Consider the following 16,061-nt stretch of genomic DNA (forward strand, 5'->3'; position numbering starts at 1 on the left):
TTCGCGCGTTTAGTTCGTTTTATAAACGACATTCCAAAATATTAACTGCCAACCGTTAAATGACCCCAAAATTTCACCGTCAACCGTCATAAGGGCTTATTTCTAACCATCAACCGCCAAGGTTACCCCCCCCCCCCCTGCCATTGAGACTCTCATTAAGTTCAGCGTGTGACAGACCATTATAACAACTTATACCAACTTATACCTACTTATAACAACTATTACGTATGATTAGTCTACGTTCTTACGCTCAAGAAACAGAAAAACTAAAGCTCCCCGACACGGGCGTGTATGCTTTTAGTAAAACAGTTTGTTCATCATCATGATCCACACAGCGATGGTTCCACACTTGACAGCTTTACCGCGTGAGATCTCAGCAGCACCAGTCCAGTTTGGAGGCTTGTCTGACACTGCCAGTGTCTGGGTGCTGTTGCAGGCTTTATCAGAACACGACGCCAAGGTCCTCACCCAGACATTGTGTCTCTCCACTTTCAACGGGAGCGCTCCCTGTTGTACAGCTGAGGCAAATTCTTCGATGGTCTGGTTGAAGTCGATGGATGTATTGGATGTCAAAACAATACCCAGGGCTTTCTTATCCGCTAATAAGACGACAATTTCCAGGTTTTCTGCCTCTTCAGCTCTCCCAGTCGGTACAGACGAGCCAGTCCATCAGATCTGAGTGCCACCTCAAGCCACTCGCAATGGCTGAGCCAACTTAGTCTGCGAATCGACTTTGAGCATCGGACTCAGGAAAAGGATCAGTAGAGCGTCTTAAAGTTACCGTGCACCTTCAGGGGTGTCTCGCGTGCAAGCGATATAACGCGTCCGGTTTAAACTGTAGATATCTAAACCCTGGTATCAAATTAAAGCTTCTAGGAATGGCTATCAGACTATACCAAAAATTTTGAAAAAATTAAGAATTGTTTCATGCTTAGCGTGCGTTTATCGAGCTATGGATGCACGCGGGGAGTTTGGAGAGCACGAGAGAAGCGTAAGAGTTGCTCGAGGCGCAGCTGAGAGTAACTCTAGCTTCTTGAGTGCTCTCCAAACTTCCCAAGTGCATCCATAACTCGATATACGCACAGCTAAAAGCATGAAACAATTCTTTTATAACATACGAAAACAATTTGGGCGCTGAATGATGTTTTGTAATGTTTTTTTAAATGAAAGTTGCCCGAAAATGTTGGCGTCTGCGATTGTTTTGTTGATTTTGTAATTAAATGGATTTCGGTAGAGTTAACAAATGTAACCAAAAAAACGTCATCAACAGAGAAGTTTACCTTTAAAAGTCGCCACAGACCCATTTGTAGTCTTCTTAGTTCTTGCTGGATGTCTTTCAGCTAAAATTTTCTCCAGCTCCTGTTCCGATAAATTCGGGAAACGGGCCTGTTATGTTTCGTTTTCGTAGTGCTTGTTAGCTTGACTACTTGCGGGAAGGTCGAAAGCCAAAGAAAGTTTGGTTGGTCTTCGATTTATTAATATCGTTTTCCGAAATTTTAACTTAAGGAACTCACACGACAGAAATTTTGCAGCTATTTTGAAACTGCACACGTCATTTTATTGAGCACGGCCGTGCGTATATAAAGATTTTGTTCATGTTGACGCAATAGGAATTACATAGGACTAGCGCGCGCGCTATGTTATAAAATTAATTGTCGAATTTTTCACGACTTTTAAATGCGAACGCCCGAATCACCTTTTGAACGTTACATGTTAAAGCGAATTTTGTTTTTCGCTTACTTAATGTGTTCCTGCGGCCAAAGCGCTAAAAAAACGTGTCTACGATTTGCCATATTCAATTTCAGTGAAGAGTTACAGAACATTTTTGAAATAGGATTATAAAAATGTAGAGCGATCGTACAAAAATCGGTCTTGAAAAAAAAGTATTTAGAAATAAAAAAATCGGAGATAATTTTTTGTTGTTTATATGTAAAACTAGCTACTGTCAAAATTTGAGACTAATCGAACAAATTCCCTTTGACTTGTAGCTTTTAAAAGGTGATTCGGCCGCTCGCATTTAGAAGTCGTGAAAAATTCGACAATTCATTTTTTTTTTTAAAGTTTTAGTATAGTCTGATAGCCAGTCCTATTAGCTTTAATTTGATATAGGGGTTTAGATATCTACAGTTTAAACCGGACGCGCTACATCGCTTGCACGCGAGACACCCTGGAAGGTACATGGTAACCTTAACAAGGTCTGGTCAAGAAAGTAAAGACAAAAAATTTATATCCAAGCCTGCAAATTGTTCGACCTACAAGTCTGAAGACTTTCTTGTCCAAGTTTTACCTCCAACAGTGATCACACGAGTAGAACGTTATCACATTTTTCAAAAGTCTATTGTTGATTCTGAGCTAGTGATATATGGAGGTATTGGTCAGCGTACTCATTGTTTTGCCAGTTGTCATTTGATGCCGTCAGTGTAACGGTCTCCAGCCAATGTTACTCGACTTGTGACTAACAAGTAAAAAGATGCTGACTGATATCAGCGAGCCCGCAATGTGACATGAATACTGGTCAGAGGATTTTTTGGTGCAACAGCTGTCGCTCTAACACCTCAATGTGGGTGTCCGCTATAACAACAATGCACTAGCGCAGTCAAACGATTGCATTGGAGACTTTTCACATTTAGGACCAAATGTTAGTACATTTAGGACTTTATTACACTTAAAATCAAGTGTTATCAGATTTAGGACTTTATTACATTTGAGGAAATTACATTTAGGACTTCAACAACCCTCTCCACCTTGTTCTTAAACTCCTCTATCTTGCTGCTCATTCTAAGACCTCTATTTTCATAGGAACACGGCCCAAGGAACAGGATCTACAGCTGCTCGAGTTGCTGGAATCTTAGCTCCGTACATTGCAACAATGGTGAGTTGTTTTTCTTTTGTCGGGAACTGGACTATGTGTAGAAAACTGTTCATTAATGAATGGCAATCCAAACTGATGATATATTCGTTGCGTTGAGATATCGAAACAAATTTATGAGGTTTTCTTTTCAGCGTAAACTATAGTGGGTACACTTCATTATTAAGAAGTAACTGAAATATAACGCATAGTCTGATTGTTGCGCATGCAGCGAGCGTAGCGAGCGAGCAGCATCATTATCAGGACTGGAAAAGAATATAAGAAATGCTAATTCTCGAATTCATCACTTTTTACCAGAATGCATCGCAGCTTTTAACCATAGTGCACTGCGCCACGATTGTTGTGTTTAGTGTATTGCGTTACATAGCATTACTATTGTAAGGACAATTTCCATATGTACTCAATCGTGTCGTTAATCTACTTTCCTAAGTAAAGGCAAATTAACTAATCGCGAGTATTGTATAGTAAATCTACTATATTTATCACTGAGTGAAGGAAAGTTGAATTAGAGCAATGAAAGGAGTCACTTGATCAATGAATAACTCTACCTTGCCTCTACCCGTGGTATATAAGTCTGGTTTCGTAATTAACACTATTACTGTCTTTTTCATATTCCTGAAAGGAAGGTGGAAAAGGTGGGACCACACCCTTCGTTTTTCTCCGGCTCTTTTGGAAGAGTTGAGATTTTGGTACAGCAATATCGACTCGTTTAACGGCTATTCTCTTCGTCCACCCCCTGATTCGTCGGCGGTTATTTTCTCTGATGCAAGTGATGTCGCGTTCGGCGGGTTTTCGGCCTCCTTGGACGGCGGAATGGCTAGCGGCATGTTCACGTCTGAAGATCTTGGTCAGAGCTCCACGTACCGCGTGTTGAAAGCTACTTATTATGTTCTATTGTCCTTTGTGGAGAAGCTGCAGCAGAAGAGAGTAAAGGTTTTAAATGACAATCAAGGCGCTGCGAGAATAGTTTCTGTTGGCAGTTCCAAAGTCCACCTCCAGTCTGTTGCTATGAGCATTTTTGATTTTTGTTTTTCAAACGGGATCACCCTTGAAGAACGGTGGATTCCCAGGTCGTAGAATGAGAAGGCTGATCTCCTTAGCCGATTCGTTGAAAAGGAAGATTGGCGCATCAATCCTTCAGTTTTCTGCCTCCTTGATGCTAAATGGGGTCCTCATACATTCCACCGCTTCGCGACCTATTACAATGCTCAGCTCCCTCGGTTTAACTCGAAGTTTGCCTCTCCCGGATGCAGTGGGGTCGACGCATTGGCACAAGACTGGAGCGTCGAAAACAACTGGATATGTCCCCCAGTTAGTCTAATCGTCAATTCTGTCCGTCATCTCATGTCTTGCTCTGGCCGCGGGACATTGATCATCCCCGAATGGCCCTCCGCTCATTTTTGGCCTTTCTTGCGTGAAGGGTCTCCTCGGTTTAGCTCGTATGTCGCGGAAATGTTTGTTCTGCCTGCAGTCGCAGATCTACTACTGGAGGGTCCTTGTCAGAAGCAGATCTATAAGTCTCGACCTTTTGTTTTGCGTGGTTGCCCGAAGTTCAGAATGCTGGCTTTGCGTTTAGATTTTAGGGGAGTTGTCTAGCCCTTGTGGCATACTTTTCGAGCCCGGTGATGCACTTTTTCCTGTCTCGTTTTTTGGTTACGCATACTTGGCTTTTTTGGCGCATTTTCGAGCCTGATTTGGCGTATGATTTTAGCCTTATGTGGCGTATCTTAAGGCCTGAGTTGGCAATTTTAGGCCCAATGTGGCGTTTTGTTTGCCCTGTTATGGCACCTGGCCTGTGGTGGCACCTGGATTTTGCAAATTTATTTGGTATGGGTAAGTTTATGCCGCGCAGCCGACCATCGCGTCTGGAATATCCTGTTTTCATACCGATATTTCCCTTCTGTATGAACTTGCGCTTTTCAGTTTTCCGTTTTCGTTTCGTTCACCTTATGTTTTTGTTTTTCAGAGGTTCTAATTTCCGGGATTTGGAGCGACGCGGCAGCTTTGGAGGACCCATTACTACGCAGCTTGGTTCCAGACCTTCTTGATTTGCAGTTGGGATCCAGGGCCCCGTCTACCTTAACCACGTACAAGTCGGGCTGGTTGAGATGGCGCGGATGGGTGTCCTCGAAGATTGGTGTCCCTGTCATTCCGACAAAGCCCTTGTATATTGCACTTTTTATTACAGAACTTACGAACGTTCGCCTTGCGAACAATACGGGTGTCTCCTCCATAGAAGCTGTTGTTTATGGCATTAAGTGGGCCCACTCTAAAGCTGGGCTAGAAATATGTCTATCCAACCATCCCCTTGTGAAATCTTCCCTTGAGGGCGCGTAAAGAAAATTGGCTCGTCCTGTTAGCCCGAAAGAGGATTTATCCATAGACACGCTGCAGGCAATTGCCGAACGTTATGTTTCGAGTAATTCTCTTGCCACTCTTCGTTTTTTGTTCATTAGTTGGTTTCTATGGGATTTTCGTATTGATGAAATTAACAGTTTTTTCCTTAAGGATGCGACCATTAATGCTCACCACATGTCTATTTACGTCTCCAAGCGAAAAAATGACCAGTATTGGGAAGGTCACACCTTATCTTGCCAGGTCTGGGAAATCTACGTGCCCAGTTTCCATTACTGAACGAATTATTCAGGTTTTGTCGCAGTCTAATTCATCGCTTACGTTTGTTCGTCGTATTGTTAAGTCCAAATCTGGCGATTATTTCCACGCTAGCAAGGGCGTGTCTATTTCTACTCTTAGAGAGGAATTCAAGAAGTACATCCAGCCGTTGACGACGTTTCAAAGTACGGCACGCATAGTATGAGGTCTGGCGCAGCGTCGAACCCCGCTTGTAGGCGCATACTGGGCGATTTATTGGATATGCATGCTGGGTGGAGGTGTCCTTCCTCGAAGGACAGATACATTAAACATACAATTTAAGACCGTTTAAGCGTTTCAAAATCGCTTTTGCTCTGAGGGTATACTTTATATTACGTTAGTTTACAGTTTATTCTTACTTAGCTGAAAGAGCGTTTCTTGTCATTATTTTGCGATTATTTGTGCTTTTTTGCTAGTTTATAACTATTGTAGTTCTATTTGCTATTTATGGCAATCAATTTATTTATCGTATTTATTATGTCCATCTATTTGCTGTAGCCTAGAAGTCCTGGCGGGGGACGTAAGTGGTGCCTGGCCCGTCCCAGACTTCCTGTCCAGTGTTTTCCCTACGGGGTTTTTTGAGGCAGGTTTTTTCTGGCCCCCCTGGCTCGCTTACTCGTAGTTGATAGATCCGGTTACGATTATAATCATATATTTCAATTGTAGTTCAATAAACTGATTGATGGCGTTGCTCGCAGTCCATGATTTGTTGTGTCTTGTTTTCATTTGGTTTTATTCGCTTAAGTTAGTGCAGAACATAAGATTTTCAGGGGAAACAGAGGAGAGATCAGTCGTCACCGTGACCAACAGGGTATAAAGGGATGACTTAAGAGAATTGACTGCTAACTGCCATTGAGAGGTGAATCATTAGATTAATACAGAGCTTCAGGAAGAGCCCATAAATTGTATCGTGACACAACCAAGATCCTCCAACACTCCCTCCCCCACCCCGCGAGATAAATAATGACCGGTCGCTGACACATGCCCAGTAAATGCCATTTTTCTTCCTCGGACTAAGTCAGTTACCAGGTTTTTGCTTAGTATTTCCGGTGGTGATCTTTGCAGTGGTTGGAACCGGGTGCCGGGTTGTAATGCGTGCAACGTAAATGTCACTCACTATTTCATTGTGGTTAAATGCTTTTAATGGTTAACAATGGTTATAATAGTCTAAGACGCTTATATAATGGCATTACTCTATTTAGATAGGAATATTCGAAATAGCAAAATCGGCGTTACAGTTCTAAACTGACATAAAAGGTATAAAACAAGCACTCGTGCCTATATGCGTGTAATAAGGTATAAGTAGATTATATCACTTCAGAAAGCCTTTCTATAATGATTAAACTTGATTCATTAACTAATTATGCTAAAGGTCGGTCTGTGTTTACTCACTCTGTATCATAGAAACAACGATACCCTATCAATTGGTCCTTCCAGTGGAGAAAAGCACTAAACTATAAGAGACACTGATTTTATCTGATAATCAAACAAACTACCGCAGTTTGTGAGTGACCTCTCTAATTACGTCTCTTATCTACTTGACAAACAGGTTCTGCTCTTCCTTCTGCGACACATCCAATGAAATCAGCTTAGATTCTGAGTTTGGTTATAAAATCCTCTATATCCTACGGCTTCGAATAACTCTCAGTTAATTTAAGGGCCTGTCACTCTCTGAAGTCTTCCTATGGCATTAACACCGACAGAATAGAAATCTAGAACATATCTAATCGATTTACCACAGCACTTGAAATGCTCCTTTTCGTAAGCTCTGAAAAAGAGCCTATATTCCGTGGCCCTGAATTGAATCGTGGCTCTAATCCTGAGTTTTTGATTAAGTGGAGGTGCTGCTGCAGTGTTGTCTCGAGGGTCTAGTGCCATGACCTGGCCTAACATGCTGAAGCTAATGATCGCTTTGATTGTTGCAAGCATTGCAAGAGTAAAACTAGTGAGGTGTACCGTGACTTTTTTGGTAAAGCTTTTTAGCAATAGATAGGGACTCGAAATGTGTCAGCCAGAAGGTATTAAGCATTACGTCCAGCGTGTGACAGACCGTTATAACAACTGCTAGGACGCATGATTAGTCAATGTTCCTACGCTCAAGAAACAGAAAAACTAAAGCTTCCCGAAAGGGGCGTGTATGCTTTTAATAAAACAGTTTGTTCATCATCATGATCAACACAGCGATGGTTCCACACATGACAACTTTACCACGTGAAATCTCAGCAGCACCATTCCAGTTTGGAGGCTTGTCTGACACTGCCAGTGTCTGGGTGCTGTTGCAGGCTTTATCAGAACACGAGGCCAAGGTCCTTACCCAGACATTGTGTCCCTCCACTATTAACGGGAGCGCTCCTTGTTGTACAGCTGAGGCAAATTCTTGGATGGTCCGGTTGAAGTCGATGGATGGAGTGGATGTCGAAACGATACCCAGGGCTTTCTTATCCGCTAATAAGACGACAATTTCCAGGTTTTCTGCATCTTCAACTCTCCCAGTATAGGCGAGCCAGTCCATCACATTTGAGTTCCACCTCAAGGCACTCGCAATGGCTGAGCCAACTCCGTCTGCGAATCGGCTTTGAGCATCAGACTCAGGAAGAGGATCAGTTGAGCGTCTTAATCGCAGAAACCTTTTGATCTTCAGCTTGGTCACTCTGACTGGGCCATCTTTTAGCTCTCTGTAGCATTTCTTGATGTTAGCAGACCATCCACATTCATTTCCTATATTCCACATTCCCTTGAGAGATTCCCAGAGTGTGTCGACTTTGACAAAGGAACCCTTGATGGTCCAAAAGATCTGGTAGTAATCGGAGCAGTCGAGATCACAGACGGACGGCACGCCTTTGTCTGGATGCAGGTAACATGGTGTGTGAGAGGCGAACGCTCTGTCTCGTATCTCTTTACAGGTTGGGTTGGCCCATGGCCGTAGTAGTGGTACCAGTGAGACTTGGAGGCATTTACGAACCCCGTTAACCCAGTTTTTTCCGGTAAGACTGAATTTTGCAAAGTTTTCGTTATACAGCTTGCAAAAATGTTCAGCGTATTTTATTGCATATCCATTACTTGTAGCTTCACAGGGATACTTTTTTTCCAAGCAGTTGCGGTACCAACCACAGGAGTCCCCTGGTGGACTATAGCACTGTGAAGGCAGTAATGTGGTAGGCGTGAGGGTGTTTGGATATGAGGTTGGATTGCTGGGAGAACAGGAACAATCGCTCGTCACTGGTCCATCTTCCTTGTTATTCTCTTCAAGCATACACTGGTACCAGCAGTAAACTCGAGTTCGGTCAAGACATAGGTGTTTTTGGTTACTCTTTTGCTTAATGTATGCATCTGTCAAGCACGTCGCCCACTGGTATTCGTTATTGTACCGCTGTATCTGAATGCATTCTACAGTTCCAGCCGGTCCAGACCACTTGTTACACTGGGCGGCCCATCCCAACTTAACCACAATCAATAGCATTAACGGTAGAATAACCATCGTTCAAAGCTGAGACCTGGGAAATGTAATTAAGCCATTTTAGGAGAAAAAGAATGCAATAAAAACTCTTAGGGGAAACGAGTTAGAGGGGGTTCGAGTTGTCCGATTGAAGTTGAATATCAGGTATCCCATTAATGAACAGAAGAAAATCATGTTTTTACCCCGGCATTCTTGCTAAACCATTAGTCATTTTAGTACATTCAGTTTTTTTAGAAGGCCTTTTTCGATGAGAACGTTAATTTTTGGAAATTTAGCTAAATGCACTCCGTTTTCAAAAATGTTATTACGTTTGTATCAATCGCGACTACAGATTGGGACATGTCAATCTGCTATGACACTTTGACGTTTTTCGACCGGCGTTTTTTGTTTTTTTTTTTAGTTATTTGGGTAAATTTAACCCTTGGGTAAGTTAAATCGGTTTGATTTAATTAATAGGGAGTTCGACTTGCCGAGATAGCTGATAGTAAATGTTTGCAAAGTTGGAGTCAAATCCAAGGGAAATCGAGTCTTGTTCGAGTTAGAGGGGGATTCGAGTTAACCGAGTTCGAGTTAGCGGTATTCTACAGTATTACTCTACAGCTTCGCTGCCAGAAGTAATTCTTAGAAATCTCCATTATTTCTTCACTGTATTACTGAGCTCGAGTACTGTTTATTTACATATGGTTGCGTTACCGTGTTTCATATCACTCTTTAGACTCGATGGTACTTTATCATTAGTAAAGGAGGATCAGTCCGGTATCCCATTAGCCCTTGCGCGTTATTATCGATGAGAAGGTGTCACATTGCATCAGAGTTAATAACTCTGATTGCGTCGAATTCGAGTGCACGCACTAGAAAGTCGACTGAATTTTAAACGGCTGTTTGTCCTTATTCAGGAGTACGGAAGGTGATTTGAACGGTTTTATGTATTCTTGTAACAGTTAACTTGACTTTAGTAGTTTAATACTTGAACTTGCTCTTCTCTAAATGGAAAAGAAACGCCCTTGTTATGAGTGGTATGCACGACTGAGTGGCTTTGTTTATGCGCTTTACTCTAACGCTTGATCGATATTTGCCTGTTGTGCTATTATTGGTGGGTACTTAAGCATTTTATTCCGCCTGGTGGTGCCTGAATAATGGCATTTTTCAATATTTGCGAAGGTTCCCTTAAGTCCCCAAATTTTGTAGGAATATGTGGCCGTTGAAAATTGTTTAAATTGGCGCCAAAATTTTGACGTCTTTCCTCGACTGGTGTATCACCCGGCCCGCTTTTGATCTATCAATAGCCTTTGCTACCTGTATTAAATGCCCCTTTTAGTATATCTGTGTAAAGGTTTGCTCCCGAATTAAGGTTAGTATCTTGTGATGGAGTGTTTTCTTTATTTCTTTTGGTAACTCGGGTCGCTTGCCACTTCTTCAGAAGACTGGCTCTTCACGGCGATTTTTCATTTCGTCGGGTAGCAACTGCAATATTACAATTTGAGACTTGTAAGTCTAGCCAGGGCATTTCTGGGATGTTGTTATCTCCTTCATATTCGTCATATGGTCGAATATCCGAAGCGGCAAGAGACCGACTTTCGACGCAATCGAAGTGGAAGTTTATAAGCACTGAACGTCTTCGATCTTCGCTTTCATCCTCTAGCTGTTTGGGTAAATCGAAAGAATATCACATTGAGAAGCCTGGAAGTCTCGGACAACAAGCCAAATTGGAAAGTTTGATGTAAGTCTGACTATCCAAATCCAAGCAGTTGACATAAATTAGTGGCGCACGCGAGAGCACTTCGCTGTAGATCTCAACTACCTCCATCTCGACAGAGTGATTACGTGACTAGAGCGAATTGATAATATCGTTCTAAGCGTGGAATTGTGGGATACCTGACTAATCCTCCTTTTATAACTGGCTCCGCTTTTATTCCGTAGCCGCCTAGTCACTTCCGGTCGTTTTAATGCTATTTTGGTAGCCTACATGTGGCCGTACCCTCCGCCCGAGGAGAGCTATTTAAGCGACTTCCTCTTTACCGCGTGTTGCGCTTCTAAATTTTTATAGTCACAGTAAACGTCGATCACTTCATGCATTTATTGGGGCTGTTAGGTTTGGCTCATGAAAAGTTTGATGACCGGCCCTGAGAAGCTTTCCCTTGAAAAATGACCCAGCAGGACAATTTCAAACTTGAAAATACGAAGCGTTCAGCCAAACATGACCTCATTACCTATTCAAATTTATTTATTCCAGCGCGTGCAAGCTGGCGCTTGTGATCATGAGAATCGTTCAGAGTTCCAAATAAGTCCGAGCCTCAATTGTTTAAACTGGGGTATTTTTCAATGTACATCTGAGGTGATGATTCATCACCAAGAAAAAAAATTGAGAGTTATTTGAAGTTATTGTAAGTGTAACGCCAGTGTCGAAACGCCCCCACTGACCCCTTTCATCTGTGAAAATAATTCGTTGTTCAAGTTGCTTCCGTAGTTTCCTAGAAATGCATCGTTTGTGGGATGTTATTCCTCTGCCGAGACCAAAAATAACTTCTTATTCTGCACTTCTGCTGGCCTGATTTTCTCCAGGCCCAGGCGCCTGGTGCATTAACCATATTACAACTTAATAAAAGACTAGAAAGCTGGGTAATATAATTGTGACATATGAAAGCGTTGGTATTTCATTGTAGCTAAGTACCTGAAGTCATCAAGTTTAAATTAGCACGTATCGAGTCCACTAGGGCCAATTTCTGCCACCGAACAGCAAATTCCATCAACTTACACGACTTTGTAAATAGTGTCGTCTTAATCATAACTAAGATAACTTTACAGCAGGCGAACACAACACAATAAATAATTTGCAGCATTCTGAATTATTTACAAAACTCTGCGACATGACGTCGCCACAAGTACTTAAGCAAGCGCAAACGAAAACGAAAACTTAAGAGTTTAGTGAATCATTTTTCACACTCTACGCAGTTCCTAACTACTTGAAAAGCTAAGCTATGAAAAATTGTCTCGAATTTCACTACAAGCAAAAAGCACAATCTTTTCGGAGAGCTGTGAACGGCGTTCGCATGATAAAAATAGCTCGAGGAAATAAAATTCCATGCTGCACCCCTTTTATGACTGAACTCTTATAACAGCCCACGTGGAGCCGAAATGGGAGGCTGAAGGGGGAGTACGAAAGTTAACGAGGCCCGAGGTCACTAGCTATAGTTACTTTTGATAACATGCTCTTGGTTTCATCAAACAATAAAGAATAAGCGGCGTACAAGAGCTGGACGAGCCTCTGTTTTCCAAAGCTGACATGTTTCACTTTCGAATTGCGCTATTCAGCGGTACATTGAGAATTGCACCTTAGCGTCAGCGTAGACTGATATAAACTTATAAATTTTGAAATCACCCTTGTGAAACCTCCGAGAACCCTTATCAGAATGGCTAGACTAATGAGACACCTCACAGAGAAAGAAATGAAGATTCTTCCTCGACCCAAAGAAAAACCATCATTCCGCAAGCCATCGCCTCAAAATAGCATTATTCATCCCACTGAACGTGTCAGGCCGCCTACATTCACTGCTAATGAGCTGGAAACCATTTCTCTTTTATATCTTACCGTGAACTACTTACCGAGAATAGCTTTTATAAATGAATTCAAGGGATGCACAGCAACTCTGTCAACGTCAGTTATCTAATGCAAAGTTTGAAGTGGGCCAACCGACTTTCCTTGGGATTAAATACGTGCGCCTACGCTTGTATGAAGGGTAGGGACCGTAGGGTAAACCTTCCACACAAGCTATCTTTTCTCATTAATCTCAGATAGTTAATCATTAACAGCTGCAGAGGCATATTGTCCGCTAAAAACAAAAACCGATTCTTTAAATGGTTTCTTTGCGACTGTTTTTGTCTTAGGTAGGAATTAAGCTGCCTATAATACCCCTGGACCCCTCCCTTCTCTGATTATGGATGACAAAATTGCGGCTCCCTTGTTCAGTTTCCACGAATTGCGAGCATTGTGATTGTATTTCTCTTCTGCACACGACAGGTGATTTGAAGGTCAAGAATGACTGGCTCGTGATAATTCTTAAATCCGCATAAGTCTCTTATTCAATTCACAACCTTTGAACACTCGCAGGAGCCCAGGATTTGATGCTACTCTGGTTTAAAGATTTAAAGAATGTAACCGAAATTCCAATCCATCGAAACATTGGGTCGATGAGTGGTACCTTCCGGTTACACTCATTAAATCTTTAAACCAGAGCACAGGCAGCCCAAGCTCACCACTAGAAAAGCGGACGTGACTCTTAACGTGTTGCGCAACGTTTTATATTTATAAAGGTTTGTATGGGATGTTATCGGTTTGCCTTAAAAGAGAGAAAAAAATGTCTTGTTTTGAAATAAAATGGGCTTCTCTTATTGCTTTGTTGTTTTCTTTGTTGATTCCGAGCGTCTCAGGCCATTTTGAAGCGTTTTCGGCGAGTTAGCGCTATGTTGCTTCGCTGGCAGCAGTAATTTTTAGAAACCTCCAACATTTCTTCACTGTTATTGTAACTCAAGTACTGTTTATTTACATATGGATGCGTTACCGTTTTTCATGTCACTCTTTATAGACTCGATGGTACTTTACCATTAGTTAAGATACCTAATGGCAACTGCATTTAAGTGTGTGGAATATGTCCCTTTTTATGACTGGCTCCGCGTTTATTCCGTAGCCGCCTTGTCGCTTCCGGTCGTTTTAACGCTGTTTTGGTAGCTTACGTGTGGCCGTACCCTCCGCCCGAGGAGAGCTATTTTAGCGACTTTCTCTTTACCGCGTGTTGCACTTCTAAATTTTTATAGTCAGAGTAAACCTCGATCACTTCATGCACTTATTGGGGCTGTTAGGTTTGGCACATGAAAAGTTCGACGACCGGGCCTGAGAAGCTTTCCCTCTAAAAATGACCCAGCAGGACGATTTCAACCTTGAAAATACGAAGCGTTTAGCTAAACTTTACCCAATTATTATTCAAATTTGGATATATCAAAAAAGTTGAAATGGTAAATTGGCCACCGTATCTATTACAAAAGCTGACGTTTCGAGCGTTAGCCCTTCGTCGGAGCGAATAGAGGAATTGTGGGTTGTGTGTGCTTTTAAAGGCAGAAAATATTTCCCACCAATAACGTAGCTCCATTTTCTTCCTTTAAAAGCACACACAACCCACAATTCCTCTATTCGCTCCAACGAAGGGCTTTGTAATCATTACGGTGGCCAATTTACCATTTCAAGTTTGTTGTTATATCCAAATTATTTCGTTACCCCCACCGACGCAGCCCCAAATAATTTCTTTAGAAACTATCAGCCTTTATTATTCAAATTTGTTTATTCACGGGCGTGCAAACTGGCGCTTGTGATCATGAGAGCCGTTCAGACTTCCAGACGAGTTCGAACCTCAATTTTTTCAACTGGGGTATCTTTCCATGTACTTTTGAGGTGATGATTCATCACCAAGAAAAAAAACTGAGAGTTATTTGAGGTTATTGTAGGTGTAGCGCCAGTGTCGACACGCCCCCATTGACCCCTTTCATCTGTGAAAATAATTCGATGTTCAAGTTGCTTTCTTAGTTTCCTAGAAATGTATTGTTTTCGTAATATTGTTCCTCTTCCAAGACCAAAAGTAACTTTTTATTCTGCAGCTCTGCTGCCCTGATTTCTCACCAAGCAGGCACCTGGTGCATTAACCGTACTACAACTTAACAAAAGTCCAGAAAGCTAGGTAATTTTAAGATCGACGTACGAAAGCGTAGGTCTTTCATTGTAGCTAAGTACCTGAAGTCATCAAGGTTAAATTGGCACGTATCGGATCCACTTACACCCAATTTCTACCACCGAGCAACAAATTCCATCAAATTACAAAGTGCGTCGTCTACGTCAAAACTAAGATAACTTTACAGCAGGCGAACACAACACAACGGACATTTTGCAGCGTCCTGAATTATTTAAAAAACTCTACGACATGTCGTCGACCGCCACAAGCACTTACAGAAGGCGCAAACGAAAACGAAAACTTTAGAGTATATTGAATCATTTTTCACACTCTACGCAGGTCGTAACCACGCGCGAGAAAAGCTAAGCCATGAAAAAATTGTCTTGAATTTCACTACAAGCAAACAACTAAGCACAACATTTTCGGCGAGCTGTGAACAGCGTTTGCATGACAAAATTAGCTCGAGACACCTCATGGAGAAAGAAATGAAGATTCGTCCTTTGACCCAAAGAAAAACCATTTCTGCAAGCCATCGCCTCAAAATAGCATTAATCATCCCACTGAACGTGTTAGGCCGCTTACATCCACAGCTAATATAATGAGCTAGAAATAATTTCACTTATATCTTATCTTGAACTACTTACCGAAAATTGCTTTTATAAATGAATTCAAGGGATGCACGGCAACTCTGCCAACGTCAATTGCCTGGTGTTAAGTTTGAGGTAAGTACTGGCCTGCCGTACCGCCTGCCATAATTTTTCCCATGATGCCTTGATATATTTTCATGAGGGGGCCTGGGGATGATAGTAGAAAAATCGCATACTAAAAGTTGTTGAGTCGAAGACCAAAGGAAATGCATCCGATCCTTGTGTTATACTTTGCCTTCAAAGAAGAGGGAAGAGCTATTGAAAAGAGAAGGAAATCCTACCAGTGGTAAGGACGTTAATCTCGTATTATTGGTTGAATAAAATATGACAAAATCTCTGCCTAGTTAGGGCTCGACACTAACGGTAGCCTACTAGCCACAGACTAGTTGAAATTCAGTTTTGGCTAGTGGTTTTCAATTTCCACTAGCCAGTTTGGCTGGTAAACTGACTGAAATTTTCGTATGACATTAGATTTTTTTAGACATTTAAGAATAAATATTAGCGAGAAAAACACACAACGTTTCGATGACTCCATGTCATTATTCTCAAGTGAGAAGAGAATAAAAATGAATAGTTAATTTACACCGTACGAAGGTGACAAACGTAAAAAGTTAAATTTTTTTTAAAAATTGAAATAAATGGAAGTATGGAGGTGCTCAAGAAAGGCTGTAAACTAGAAACTAGTGTTTATCGGAAACCACCAAACACAGGCCTATTGC

General features: G+C 41.8%; 2 protein-coding genes and 1 pseudogene across 4 annotated transcripts in view; 1 reads left to right on the forward strand and 2 right to left on the reverse strand.

The window, feature by feature from the left end:
* LOC111331142 (uncharacterized) overlaps window positions 1-15,455 on the reverse strand; it is a 41,463-nt gene extending 26,008 nt beyond the window's left edge. The window contains exon 1 of the mRNA XM_088724885.1: window positions 15,340-15,455. The gene's annotated coding sequence lies outside the window, so the exon portion shown is untranslated. The remainder of the gene's footprint in view (window positions 1-15,339) is intronic.
* On the forward strand, window positions 4,787-6,226 carry LOC111339724 (uncharacterized; annotated as a pseudogene).
* Window positions 6,641-15,444, reverse strand: LOC111339723 (uncharacterized). 3 transcript variants are annotated; one of them, XM_088724903.1, is made up of 3 exons: window positions 15,340-15,424; window positions 10,275-10,620; window positions 6,641-9,015 (listed from the first exon to the last, which is right to left on the reverse strand). In XM_088724903.1, exon 3 carries the CDS (start codon window positions 8,997-8,999, stop codon window positions 7,665-7,667), a length of 1,335 nt encoding a protein of 444 aa, XP_088581029.1. In that variant the 5' UTR covers window positions 9,000-9,015; window positions 10,275-10,620; window positions 15,340-15,424; the 3' UTR covers window positions 6,641-7,664. The 3 variants fall into 3 exon arrangements, with proteins under 3 accessions (XP_088581029.1, XP_022802172.2, XP_022802171.2); XM_022946437.2 differs by lacking the exon at window positions 10,275-10,620 and having other exon boundaries at window positions 15,340-15,444; XM_022946436.2 differs by lacking the exons at window positions 10,275-10,620; window positions 15,340-15,424 and adding an exon at window positions 12,582-12,734.
* Window positions 15,456-16,061: the final 606 nt, after the last annotated feature.

Source organism: Stylophora pistillata, chromosome 1, assembly GCF_964205215.1.
Source record: "Stylophora pistillata chromosome 1, jaStyPist1.2, whole genome shotgun sequence".
NCBI classification, from domain to species: domain Eukaryota; kingdom Metazoa; phylum Cnidaria; class Anthozoa; order Scleractinia; family Pocilloporidae; genus Stylophora; species Stylophora pistillata.

Coding starts and splice junctions, on each gene's coding strand:
- LOC111339723 (XM_022946437.2), bottom strand. CDS start 8,999: ATGGTTATTCTACCGTTAATGCTATTGATTGTGGTTAAGTTGGGATGG.